Here is a 12,819-nt window from a genome sequence, read left to right on the forward strand (position 1 = left end):
GGAACAGTTAACCATAGTCCTCAGAAATCAATCAGAGTTTAGAATGCCAACACAAAGAAAACGAAAGGTACCGGACATCGGTACAGACTGTAGCTTACATTCAACGCCCGCCTCAGCTCCATCTACACTCCATCTACACTCCATCTCTTTCACTAGGATGGCAGATGGCGACTGTTGTACCCACCAGGAGCCGCCCACTTTGAGCTTCAGTTTTGCTTTTCAGAAACCTATGGGTGACGTCACAGAGATCATGTCCATTTTTTATACAGTCTATGCTAGCACCTGAACAAAGCCAATCAAGACAAGGCTTACTTACAGTAGGCCAAAGGAAAGAGTTCAATGTTAGTGCCACTTTTCTACTACCATGTTGAGGGATAAAAACTTCAATGGCTTGTAATATTGTGTAACTAGAGTAATTGATAGATTTTTTTCACTCAGTCAGTTTGATTACATAGACATTTTTTCTCCTTCTGCCTCTTATTCAGCTTCTACTTAACGATACAGATGGTGCCTTCAACTTCTCAGGGATTTTTGACACTCAGGGATCCGCTGTGAGTATCAGATACAAATCAGAAACCAAATGATGATGATGTCCTGACAACAACAAATGGGTGTTTAGATAGCTACCGTTGGTGTATAACAGACCTTTGTTCCAGGTAATGCTTTCAGCTGTCAAGTTTTCTCCTTCCAGACAGAAGTAACATCAGAAGCACTATGCATGACATGTACAGGGCACGAACATGGATACAACAACATGAAAAGAAATTATGAAGTTATCTTACTTTGTAAATAAATATCCTAAATGTTTGCAGGGACCACAAGGTCCAAAGGGTGACATGGGGTTGCCAGGAGTTCAAGGACCTCCAGGACTGAAAGTAAGAGGGACATGCATGCCTTGTCTATGCACATAAACAATATCTAAGCAGATTTATTATGCAAAACTAACTTTTATGTTTCTTCATACACACAGTTTCAAGTCTCTGTCTGCATGGTTTATGTGTTTGTTTACTTGTGTGTATGCATGCAGGGTGAAAGGGGTGAGCCAGGATTTGTCATCACTGCAGATGGATCCATGATGTCAAGCCTGGCTGGTCCAGCAGGACCCAAAGGAGTCAAGGTTATATTCGTTGTCACTGTTTTTCTAGATCCCGATCATTTTACTCGCATTGTTCTTTTGCACTTACTATGAATATTTTGTGTATGCATATTCGTCAGTATTTGAGTATTATTTTGAACAGCTTATTGTAAAATGAGTCATACTCATTTTTATGATGTTTTGAAAACATCATAAAAATGAGTCTAACTGTGTCATTGTTTGCAGGGAGATAATGGTGTACCTGGAGCCGCTGGAATTCCAGTAAGTTTTAGCAGACAGCACCAAAGGCAAATCGTTTCACTTTTCTGGTTCTATAACACCATTAACTCCAAGTGTTTCCACTGCAGTGGATGAAGGTGTTGTTACTGTGTTTGAGATGTACTGTCAGACACTTTGTTCTTTTCCTAACAGGGGCCTATCGGACCACCAGGACCCACAGGAGAATTTGGTTTTCCTGGGAGGCCTGTAAGCACCATGAACTCATGAACACATTTCCTATTTGATTAAAAGGGCACACAGATACTAACACTTCCTTATGTTTATTGTTGGTTCTTTCATCACGAGATTCAGATTATTAGAGATTCTGATTATTTATTTATTTATATATATATATATATTCTTTTAATGTTCCTTTCATGTGACAATAGTATGACTTCACCTATAAAAAAACAAAGTTTTTCAATCTATAAATTCAATTCAGCTGCTGTTTGATAGGTTCAACGATAGGCGCAATTTACGGGGGGGGGGGATGGGTGGGTTACAGCACCATAACTTGATCTTAACTAATAACTTGAAAAAATGATCAGAGTGCAGAAAATCTTTCCCAAATGTGTGTGTGTGTTTAGGGTCGTCCAGGCCTGATGGGACTAAAAGGAGAGAAGGGGGACTCTGCAGGCCTGCAGGTGAGTTACACACCTGATCCTGTAATACGACTCTAGAAGTTTGTGAAATAATACAGAAGATACTGGTTCAATGTCTGCAAATGAAAACTGTAGTGATTGAGTGGTAGAATATGATTGATTTGTGCCAGTTTGATGTTGATTACTTTTAGTTTGGTAGCACCTACAGTAGTTTGCCACTTTCATTCACTGTATACTTTAACTCTTCTCTTACCTTCTTCCATTTAATGTTTTCTTGTCTTCTTCGATTGCTCTCTTTAGGGACCTCCTGGCCTTCCTGGGATGCCGGGCCCCCCAGGAATATTCAACTGTCCCAAAGGAGTAAGCGCACACACATTCATCAACGCACAGTTCTGACTCAATCATCACATGTGTTTTATTAATGTGCTCACTCTCCCCGTTCTCCCCTGGTTATTGAAGACCGTGTTCCCCATCCCTCCCAGACCCCATTGCAAAATGCCAGTAAGTTTCCGTGTGTGCAGCCATGTTGCTGATAAAACATGTCTTTGAAAACATGTTTCATCACTGCCTGTGCTTGTGAACTTTTCATCTTGCTGTCTATATTGTCAATGTTAATTTTACTCATGGTGGCCTGGATTATTAAAAAGATACATATGAGTCTATAAGAGATGCTACTACGCATGTTTTATTTCCTTTAACACATGCTGTATAATAGTGAATGCCCATATTTCCTAATCACAAACTCCTTCCATCCATCCATCCATCCGTGTGTGTGTGTGTGTATGTGTGTGTGTGTGTGTGTGTGTGCGTGTGCGTGTGCGTGTGCGTGTGCGTGTGCGTGTGCGTAACACCAGTACTACATAATCTTTCATTACTTAGGTTCTAAAATATTCCTGCATGTCCAGTCTGGAAAGGTGAAGGCTTATTGCCAATACAAAGATGAGGTAGTTACTAACATCACAGCCATAGAAGATCTGCATGTGTCATTTTAATGTTGATTATGATATTAACAATACAGCTTAGATGATGTAATATTTGATAATGGAATATAACTTAACAAAAAAAGGGATAATTAACCTGATATTTTTTTCTGAAAGTAATTCAAGCTTTGTTGACATTAGTAGGATTTCTGAATGAAGTCATCACTGATTGCTGCTGATATGTTTGTGCTCAATTATTTCAGCTCAATCCCAACGGAACCATTGCAGTGGGTAGGTTGGGTTGCCTTTTGTGTTTGCCATAAATTTTGAAGCTTGAATGTTGTTTGAACCACATTTATCTAGACATGTCAACATAGACCAACTTTACAGAATACTCAGGCTAGCAGCAGTACAAATGAATGTAGAACATACTTTCAATAAAAAAAGTCTTTTCTATTATATCATTGTGTCTAAGGTAACTGTCAGACGGGACTGAAAGGAGAAAAGGGAGATAGAGGCCTTCCTGGGATACCGGCGCATATTGGGATACCAAGTGAGTCAAGACTAACAGCTCTCAGATGTATAGACACTGAAAAAATAAACATGTACAATACATCACTTTCAATACATTCAAAGAGAAAGAATATCCATAATGAAAAGGAAAAGTGGGTTGTTAAAATTAGTGAATTTAAATGCCTGATTTTATCTAAAGAAGGTCATTTTATTTTGTATTTTCTCTGTACTTCCAAAAATGTTTCCTGGTGTTTAAAAAAAGATAATAATTCAGTGACCATCCTGTGAAAAAAAAAATAGATTGTGTTTTTGAATTTTATAAGTTACAACTCTGTTTTCTCTGTTCCAGACACATTTCTTCATAGGGGAGACTGGGTAAGTTTTATATGGAAGTTCATTTTAAAAAATGGGTTTAGCTTAATTAAGTGCCGTCAGACTAACCCTTCAGGTGTGTGTGTGTGTGTGTGTGTGTGTGTGCGTGTGTTTCTTTGCCTGTGGGTGTATCCGCAGCGGGTAAGGGGTGACGAGGGCATTAAAGGCGAGAAGGGAAACAAGGGGGAGGCAGGGTTTCCCGGGCAACCAGGTCTCCCTGGAAGACCAGGACTTGTGGTGAGTCACACTTCTATGGATACACGCTGTGTCATCTTCGTGACCAAAGATATACTAACTAAAACAATTAATGATTTCTTCCTGACACATTTCAGGGGCCCAAAGGAGAGTCTGTCGTTGGCCCACCAGGGCACCCTGGGATGCCAGGTTCACCAGGTATCCCAGGCTATGGAAGAGCAGGACCAGTCGGCCCTCCTGGGCCACCGGGCCCTCCAGGACCCTCTGGGTCTACCCCAAGATATGGCTCAGGTACAATACGTCAGTCATACATATGTCATCAGCAGTAAAATGTTATCCTGTATAGAAATAGTCTTCTACATTAACATGGCGTTCTCGTAGCGGCTGTGCTTGTGTGAAAGTAGTTGACATTTTTGTTTCAGCTTTGACCATTGCTGGCCCCCCTGGTCCTCCTGGACCCGCTGGACCTCCTGGAGCTTCGGCTAACGCAGCATCTGTAAGTGTTCTTTCTGTGCAGGCTGTTGAACTACGTATAAATGATACACCAGCATGCTATGCTAACACGTGCATGATTACCCACCATGTTGCTGTAAAATCAATAATGTATCAGTATAAAAGTTTACAGAGAGAGAGTTTCAGGGGTTTTTCTATTTGTTTCTCAGCTGAAAACCTTTGCGAGCCGCGAGAGCATGATGCAGCACACCGCCAGGGATGCAGAGGGAACTCTGGCGTACGTCACAACCACAGGAAGCCTCTTCCTCAAAGTCTCCCAGGGATGGAAAGAGATACAGGTACTGACTTTGACTAGTCTTTTATATTTAGGTTTGGTAAATCTGACATCAAATTCTTTTCTGTTTTTTTGTTATTGTTGCTGTTAAATTCTGATTATTTTTGTGTCATTTAGCATACAGTAGGTGGAAGCTGCGTCCCTTAAAATGATATGCATGTAGGTCAGGGCTTGTCTGCAAATGCAATGGTGTAAAAAGAAAGTTTAATTGCTTCTCTGTTTATTACTCGGTCGTTTTCATGGTCCACGAAGCATTGATTGAGTTTCCTGATTTGCTTTTGAAACCTGTCTGAAGCCAATCATTGGAAAATACAAGTCTTTTCAGGAATGATCGCTGCTAGTTTTGGTCTTATTCACTGGCTTTGATCCAGCACTCTAACATCATCTCTGGTTATTGGAAACATTTTAAAGGCCAATGATCAATCCTTTGCATTTTTTTAACGAAAGGCTCTTTATTGACAAAAATGGAGAGTATTTCCTGAAACACGACTGCACGAGTGAAATGCTTCCACTGTCCTGTAACTTTAATACAGTGTGTGCGTATATAATATAACAAACTGGTAGTTGGGACATTTTGAGTTTTTTGTTGTTCATCCAACACATTTCATTTAAGGACTACATATTGCATCTAATTTACAGTCTTAATCTTTCTTTGTTTGGTCTCCACAGCTTGGCAGTCTGATCTACCTCTCCAATAACATTATCCCGCAAGATGAGGTAGGTTTTTTGCTTGTTTTTATGTTTTTTTGCTCAATAAAAAAATACTTGAAATGCATTATTCATCCATTTAACATATGTTCAACTATTAATTTAGCCACGAGTTGCACACCAGATGAGAGGAGACCTGATGGAAAGAATAATTTCGGTTAGAGAAAGGGTGAGTGTCAATAAGACTATTATTTTAACTACCGCTTCTCGCTTAAAGGAGAATTCCGGTTGATATCAGAATCAGAAACACTTCATTGATTGCCGAAGGGAATTTCAGTGTTACAGTTGCAAGAAGTATATAAAATATAAATATAATATAAAAATATAAAATAAATATAAAGAGTGTGGATATGTACAGTATTTACAAAGGTAACATAGTTTCAACACGTAGCTCTGTTGTTTGTAAATGTGGAGTGCTGTTAGTAGAGAGAAAAATGAAAACAGTCGGTGCTGTCTACACCTAGTTATCCTCCTGCTAGCGTTAGCACCCAACAGGCTTAAACAGGGCAAGTTTTAAACTTGTTTTTAGCCTCTAAACATGTTCAAAATGTCATTACGAGTGCCTACCCATGTGCAGTGATTCATTCCAAGTGAACACAGTTAATCTGACGGCTGTAGATGTGACAGAAAGGCGTGTTTCGACTAGTGTGGACTTCACCGGAAAACAGGAAATAAACTGAGGTATGGATTAACACAACTTTTATGCCTTTCTGTTACATCTACTGCAGTCAGACTCACTGTGTTCACTCGGAAGGAATCACTGCACATGGGTTGGCACTTTTAATTACATTTTGAACATGTTTAGAGGCTAAAAACACATTTGAAACTTGCCCTGTTTAAGCCTGTTGAGTGCTAGCGCTAGCAGGAGGATAACAAGGTGTAGGCAGCACCGATTGGTTTCGTTTTTCTCTCTACTGATGGCACTCCAAATTTCCACACAACAGAGATACGTGTTGAAATTGACCGGAATTCTCCTTCAAATTGACTTTTTACAGTGAAATATGAATTCCTAAAAATTCTTCAACAATTTGGAAAGGTATGCTATAAAATATTTACTATTATTAGAAAAAATTAAGGACATTTATGATTTTTACAGCATAGTAGTCTTTACTTGCCTTTCAAATGGGTTTGTTTTTGTGTGTCTGTGGTCAAAGCGCATGACAACTGTGACAATGTACGGCATTTTTATTGCAGACTAACCCTTGCAGGGCTCACTTTAGACTCTGAGGTGTTGTTTAACTGTAAGGAATGACAAAAAGGACCCGTTAAGTATCCTACAGTGGACGAACACTGATCTGTGGCTTCCTCTCCTTCCAGCTCAACTTGGTGGCTTTGAACCAGCCCCACTCAGGCGACATGATGGGGCTCGACGTAGCCGACCGGATGTGTTATGAACAAGCCAAGGCGATGGGTTTGGCTCCAAACTATCGCGCCTTCATTTCTTCCCAAAGGCAAGACCTGGTCCATGTGGTCTATCCTGGTTTCAGGGAAACCCTGCCCGTTACCAACCTCAGAGTGAGTCTGCTCCGCTGCTGTTTTTGGTTTTATGTTTTACTTTTTACTGTCAAACGGCTGCTAGCACGTACTAACGGTGCAGTCAGGGATTCTGCACAAAGATTGTAGATATTTGAACTCAACAGCCAAACAAATATAGCCGCCCCTTCAGAAGCTCCGCCCCCCAGATTCACAGACGGATAACTACTGGCAGGCACACACACACACACACACACACTATCAACTGTTGCTGCCTGTTGCTAATTGGTTGTAACAATGTTTTGTGCCACGCCATTCTGTTTGTTTTCCATTTTCACAGCCAGGACTGTGTATTGACAGCAATTTGTTTCCAGCGCACACAGAACATAGAGAACTAGGTGACCGTGTGCAGATATTCACTGAATATGACAAAAAGTGTAGTAGATTAACATCACTTACCATACCTTTAACCTTTATAATGCAGGAGCCCTCTACAGACAAATAACATCTCGCTGCATTTAACTCACAATGGGTCTTCTTTTAGGGAGACCTGATGTTTAGGAACTGGCGATCAGTTTTTAATGGCGACGGGGGACCATTGGATGCCAGGATTCCTATCTACTCCTTTGACGGCCGGGATGTTTTAGCTGACCCCTTCTGGTCAGTAAACTTGACTCCCTACTTGTTTATCTCTGTCTGTCTGTTGCTATTTGGATTTTGTTGTTAATATATTCTGTCATCTACTTGTCAGGCCGCAGAAGAGTATCTGGCACGGCTCCACCAGCAGGGGTTTCCGAGTGGTGGACAAACACTGTGAGACGTGGCGAGCGGACCACATGTCTGTCATGGGCCAGTCATCAAGCCTGACCTCCGGTCTGCTCCTGGGCCAGGACACGCGGAGCTGTTCCAACCAGTACATCATTCTTTGCATAGAGACCCACAAAAACTCTTAAATCCTCCGCCCCATACCACTCCCCGAAGGAGCCCACCCGAGCCACTGTAAACGTTCAACACTCGTGGAAAAGATTTGAGTGTCTTTCTTAAAAAAAGGACGTCATTTTCAGCACATCTTTGGTGGTACACTAGGTGTAGTTTTTAAAACAGAGTACCACAGACTCTGTGTGTTCTTTCTGAGTAGTGAGAAGATGATTAAGAGGCAGTAACAAACTATTGACCACAGCCAAGATATACTGTAATCTGTGAGGGTAAACCAACGTCAAGGTTGATGCTACGCTGTGGAACTGGAATCAAGCGATCCAAAATTGCGCCTTAAAGGAACGCCCCCTTGTGTTCTGAAATAATCCAGAAGATTTCTCCTTAAATTCAACCTGGTGGCACATACTGTTAAATGCAGCACAGAGGCTGATGGAGGCTGCCAGTCTTCTTCTCTACCTGTTAATGGCAAAAATGCTAACATCTCAAAGAGAATGTGGTAAGGATTTATTAATGTTAAAATAATACTCGAAGCACCTTTTAACATTTTTAAAGGAAATGGACTTATTTGCAACAAAAGAATCAAACTTAATGTATCACAAATTACTTTTCCTAACATAGTCACTGATGTGTGCTGAGAATAAGACGTCTCTTTTTTATCGTCTTTTTGTGGTTACAAGAGGCTGAAGATGCAGCGGCTGCAGGAATCTGCACCTATCCTGAAATGTGGCAATTTTTTTTTTTCACAAATAATAGATTTCCAAAGACTTTGTGATGGAAACATAAAGCTACTTCAACTGTATTGTTTACAGGTTGTCATGGAGTGTTTAAAAAAAAAAAAAATCTTTAGACATTTGTTTCCATAATTTACCTTGCCCCTTGTCCAACAGTGGGAAGACCAGACAACCAGTGTTGCCAACAAAGTCATTTTTGATGCACTGTACTTTATTTTAAAAATATTTTCTAGTTCAATATTTCCATCCTTGAGCGTGTTGTTTGTGTTGTAGCTTTTCATACATCTTGGTGATCTCACACCTTGGCAGGTCTTTCTCTCAATAGGCTATTTAATTTAAATTCACTGATTTATTTATACCGTCACAGCACATTACATGAAATCAGATGATTCAATTTAAGAATGTAATTTATCGTTTGTTGTTTGTCCAATGACTGTTTCTTCTCACTTTTTGACTCTTTTCTATTTTTTGTACAGATTTTTTAATGTTTCTAAATTTCTGAAGAATGTTGACAACAGTTCAAAACAAAAGTCCACTCAGCATAAAGATACAATTGAAACAAGCTAAATATTTTCTTTCTGAAAAAGAAATTCTAAAGGAAAAAGTAAGATGTTTTCTGTATAAATATTGGTAAATAAAGTTTTCTCTTTTCATAACCTGTTCTTGTTTCATTCTCAGTTTAGTGCATAGATTGACTCAAATACCTCTGACTGTAATAGAAACAACAAACAAAAACTACAAAATGGGTCATTTGAGGTCTTTTTTTTTGTTTTGTTTTTTTTGTCTTTATTGCAAAAATAGGAAACAGAACACAAATTACATACAAAAGTATACAAAATAACATATAACATACATGAGGTAAACAGAATACAATACGATTTAATCAGGGGAAGCTTAAAGGCCATTACAAAGACAAGGAAGACCAGAAGTAGACAGTTTTAACTGCCTTCTTGTTGTTTGAGCCCGAAATCAGATTTATATAAAGTACAACTTCACTAAAACAATGTATAAAATTAGTTTTTTTAGAGCTGAATTTACATTCATGAATGTGGGTCATTTGAGGTCAAACTGGATGCTTTTATTCTGAAGGACGTATCCCGGAAGTGTTGCCCGGAAGTGTGGACACCGGACAGAGATGTAACCAACCGGCGGCAGAATGGCGATAGTTCACCGTGCTGCAGTATGTTTTACCTTTAGAATAATGCTCTTGTTATTGTTTTGCGTTTCTCTTCCGTGTCTGCCGCTTTATTCTTCAGCCGAGAGGAATGACAGGCCTATAATTGGTAAGTTTATAATTATACGTTATTTACTACAACACTAGCTTGACCAGCTAGCTACGTTTTGACGACAGCACTGACGCAGCAACAGCCTCCAACTTATTAACTCTAACTTAGACTGTTATTGTTGTTTTAGTTTGTAAAGTGGCATAATGTAGTAGTTCTAAACTGGTTGTGTATTTTCCTCTCAAAAGGTGTACTCGCCCAAGAGGTTTATTCCCCCAAACCAAATCAGACCGCTTACATGGCTGCCTCTTATGTCAAATTCCTTGAGTCAGCAGGAGCGAGGGTTGTACCTGTCATGTGAGTGTTGTTATCTATTTTCATAACTGCCATAACTCAAGTACATAAGAGCTTGTGTACCATCCTGTTCCTACAGCAGTGTTTTCAAACTGAAACCTCCCCTTTGCTTTTCTGCAGGATTAACCAGACACTGGAGGAGTATAAAACACTGTTCAACTCCATCAATGGGTAAATATGTTTTAATATAATAACCAATTTAGCTGTGAAAGCCTCTCTGCTTTGTTTGTGGAAGTATGCTCCTAAAATGAAACTGATGTAATATATGTATGTGGTCATTTATGAAGACTTCTGACATTTGCTGACCCCTCTCCTGTATGTTTCAGAAAGTGTAGTTGTGGCCAGGTTAGCTCACCTGGTAGAGCAGGCGCACATTCTGTATACAGAGGTTTACTCCTTCATGGTTCGCCCGCGGGTTCCAACCCAACCTGCGGCTCTTTGCTGCGTGTCATCTCTCCTTTCTCTGCCCTTTCATGTCTTCATCTGTCCTGAGGAAATAAAAGCCTAAAATGCCCAAAGAAATAATCTTTAAAAAAAAAACAATAACAATTTTTTTCAATATAATGGAAATTTATTTAGGCCACTGGTACGAAGCAATTATTCCATGAAGTACTTCTTTTTCCCAATGCAATTTTTAGGACTTTTATATCGCCACATTCTGCTTTAGTTTATGGCTGATGCACCAGCAGAAACTACTGTACATCTGTACAATAGCAGATACACATGTAAGTTATACTGAAGTTTAAAAGTAAATTGTTCAAAATATGGATTTTATATAATCGGCAATATGTAACAGTGCAAAGCAAGACACAGGTAAATGGAAGTTATATAGTATAGTTGAACATCAATTATACATCAATTCCAAACACAGTTACATTTTGTGGAAGGTATTGATGAAGTGTTTGGCAACACATTAACCTCTAAATGTGCCACATTGAGAACAGCTTTTGAAGGCCACAAGCAGAATATTAAATGGTATGGTTTTCTTTTATTTTGTCCACCCCCTGTATTTGTAGGTAAAAAAAAAAAATGAACGGAACATTTAGATTTTTTGGGAGTTGTGACTCCGTTTCTGTCTCTCTGTTCCCAGCATCCTTTACCCAGGCGGAGGCGTCAGCATCATCTCGTCTGGTTATCAGAGAGCCGCAAAAATCTTTTATGAACTTGCTATTGAGGTACAAATTTAAAATATTAGTAATTAGGTGTTAGTGTGTTTGTGACGGTTAATGCTGCAGACTGTGTTTTGATGTTTCAGGCAAACAAGAGAGGCGACTATTTTCCCGTGTGGGGCACCTGTCTGGGGTTTGAGCAGCTGGCGTATTTGACGAGTGGAAAGACAGTACTGTCCTTTACCAACACAAGTGGTGTGCCATTGCCTCTGGTCTTCACTAATGGTATGGCTTTGCCTTAATAGATGTACCACGGATTACTCAAAAGTTAAATCAGTATTAATTGTAACGAAGTGTATTAACTTGACCAAAACTAGTTGTTCAGGATGCCTAAATGTTACCATAAGCTACACATAATTTATTTTAGTTTTAAGAGTTATCTAAACACAACAATTAGATTGACAAATATGTATGGGTTCAAAGGCCATCTTTGCTTTGTTGTAGTGCTGTAACTTAGTCACGTTTGTAAGTATCTCCTGTGTATGTTTGTGAAAAACTACTTGATATGATCATTTTCTGACCCATTTCCAGAAACCAAAGACAGCAGGATGTTTAAAGGTTTCCCAGCTGAACTCATGGAGGACCTGGCCAATGAGCCGCTGACGGAAAACTCTCACAAATGGAGTTTGGCAGTCTTGGTGTGTAATTTATTACTGTTGTGTTGAGAAATCATATTTAATAAGGAGTGCAGTCCAGGAACCACAACACTACTAGAGTACACCAATATTATTGGTTTGTGGTGAAATATGAGCCTTTTTTTCAGAACATTGTTTGCACAAAAATGAAAAGTAACATTGTTTAATTGGGTGCATTGTAACTCACCTCTCGGTTTTATTTAGACTCTAAACACAAATGAGGAGCTGAAGAAGTTTTACAAAGTTCTGTCCACAAATACAGATGGAAAAACAGAGTTTGTGTCAACGATGGAAGGTAGGAACAATGCAGCATCACTTTATCGGCACAAGTTTACAGTAAAATGAGTAGTTTCTCTTTCCTCACCTATCGGCAGCATATGATTACCCTATTTATGGGACACAGTGGCATCCAGAGAAAAATGCATTTGAATGGGGGAGGCCTTACATTCCACACTCTCCATCAGCAGTCAAGACCACCTTCTACGTGGCGGAATTCTTTGTCAATGAAGGTATCAACACAGCGGAATTGTGGGTGCTTTAGTAGTAGCTGCACCAGAAAGCCTTTGTGATCTGTTAATCCTGCCTTGTTTTCTCTCTTTACAGCCAGGAAGAATTTTCACAGATTTGAATCTGAGGATGAAGAGAGCAAAGCGCTGATTTACAACTATAATCCTGTTTACAGTGGGCCCAAGGGTGCTTTCGAGCAAATCTATGTTTTCTGATGTCTGTTTGCGAAGAAGCTTTCTCTTTGCAATAGGTGATTTGCTGTCTCAATCACCTGACTCATGAATGTTTGCAGATAATTTGAATTTGCATTTGCTGCTCGCTCCACCTGTTAAGGGGGGGG

At 39.6% G+C, this 12,819-nt stretch overlaps 2 protein-coding genes and 1 long non-coding RNA gene across 5 annotated transcripts in view; 2 read left to right on the top strand and 1 right to left on the bottom strand.

Moving 5' to 3' along the window:
* Positions 1 to 9,247, top strand: part of LOC116671936 (collagen alpha-1(XVIII) chain) — a 71,100-nt gene extending 61,853 nt beyond the window's left edge. The window contains exons 25-44 of one of the 3 annotated variants that reach the window (XM_032503421.1): positions 486 to 551; positions 813 to 875; positions 1,028 to 1,117; positions 1,322 to 1,357; positions 1,508 to 1,561; positions 1,942 to 1,998; positions 2,257 to 2,316; positions 2,416 to 2,457; positions 3,140 to 3,167; positions 3,352 to 3,429; positions 3,739 to 3,764; positions 3,900 to 3,998; positions 4,094 to 4,247; positions 4,376 to 4,452; positions 4,619 to 4,747; positions 5,413 to 5,460; positions 5,558 to 5,620; positions 6,769 to 6,966; positions 7,469 to 7,584; positions 7,676 to 9,247. In XM_032503421.1, coding sequence (XP_032359312.1) covers positions 486 to 551; positions 813 to 875; positions 1,028 to 1,117; positions 1,322 to 1,357; positions 1,508 to 1,561; positions 1,942 to 1,998; positions 2,257 to 2,316; positions 2,416 to 2,457; positions 3,140 to 3,167; positions 3,352 to 3,429; positions 3,739 to 3,764; positions 3,900 to 3,998; positions 4,094 to 4,247; positions 4,376 to 4,452; positions 4,619 to 4,747; positions 5,413 to 5,460; positions 5,558 to 5,620; positions 6,769 to 6,966; positions 7,469 to 7,584; positions 7,676 to 7,877 — 1,686 coding nt within the window. In that variant the 3' untranslated portion in view covers positions 7,878 to 9,247. The remainder of the gene's footprint in view (positions 1 to 485; positions 552 to 812; positions 876 to 1,027; positions 1,118 to 1,321; positions 1,358 to 1,507; positions 1,562 to 1,941; positions 1,999 to 2,256; positions 2,317 to 2,415; positions 2,458 to 3,139; positions 3,168 to 3,351; positions 3,430 to 3,738; positions 3,765 to 3,899; positions 3,999 to 4,093; positions 4,248 to 4,375; positions 4,453 to 4,618; positions 4,748 to 5,412; positions 5,461 to 5,557; positions 5,621 to 6,768; positions 6,967 to 7,468; positions 7,585 to 7,675) is intronic. The other 2 variants (XM_032503422.1, XM_032503423.1) reach the window with 2 other exon arrangements.
* Positions 1 to 12,819, bottom strand: part of LOC116671959 (uncharacterized) — an 18,082-nt gene that overhangs the window by 2,158 nt on the left and 3,105 nt on the right. The window contains exon 2 of the long non-coding RNA XR_004327420.1: positions 5,971 to 5,981. This is a non-coding gene — a long non-coding RNA (uncharacterized LOC116671959). The remainder of the gene's footprint in view (positions 1 to 5,970; positions 5,982 to 12,819) is intronic.
* ggh (gamma-glutamyl hydrolase (conjugase, folylpolygammaglutamyl hydrolase)) lies at positions 9,690 to 12,819 on the top strand (the record flags this gene model as incomplete). Its single annotated transcript, XM_032503444.1, is given in 9 exon segments — positions 9,690 to 9,874; positions 10,063 to 10,171; positions 10,289 to 10,339; positions 11,259 to 11,343; positions 11,424 to 11,562; positions 11,869 to 11,975; positions 12,177 to 12,267; positions 12,347 to 12,481; positions 12,576 to 12,819. Coding segments are annotated over 9 exon segments (963 nt in total). The 5' UTR covers positions 9,690 to 9,747.

The sequence above is a fragment of the Etheostoma spectabile genome, chromosome 22 (assembly GCF_008692095.1).
Source record: "Etheostoma spectabile isolate EspeVRDwgs_2016 chromosome 22, UIUC_Espe_1.0, whole genome shotgun sequence".
In the NCBI taxonomy this organism is placed as follows: Eukaryota; Metazoa; Chordata; class Actinopteri; order Perciformes; family Percidae; genus Etheostoma; species Etheostoma spectabile.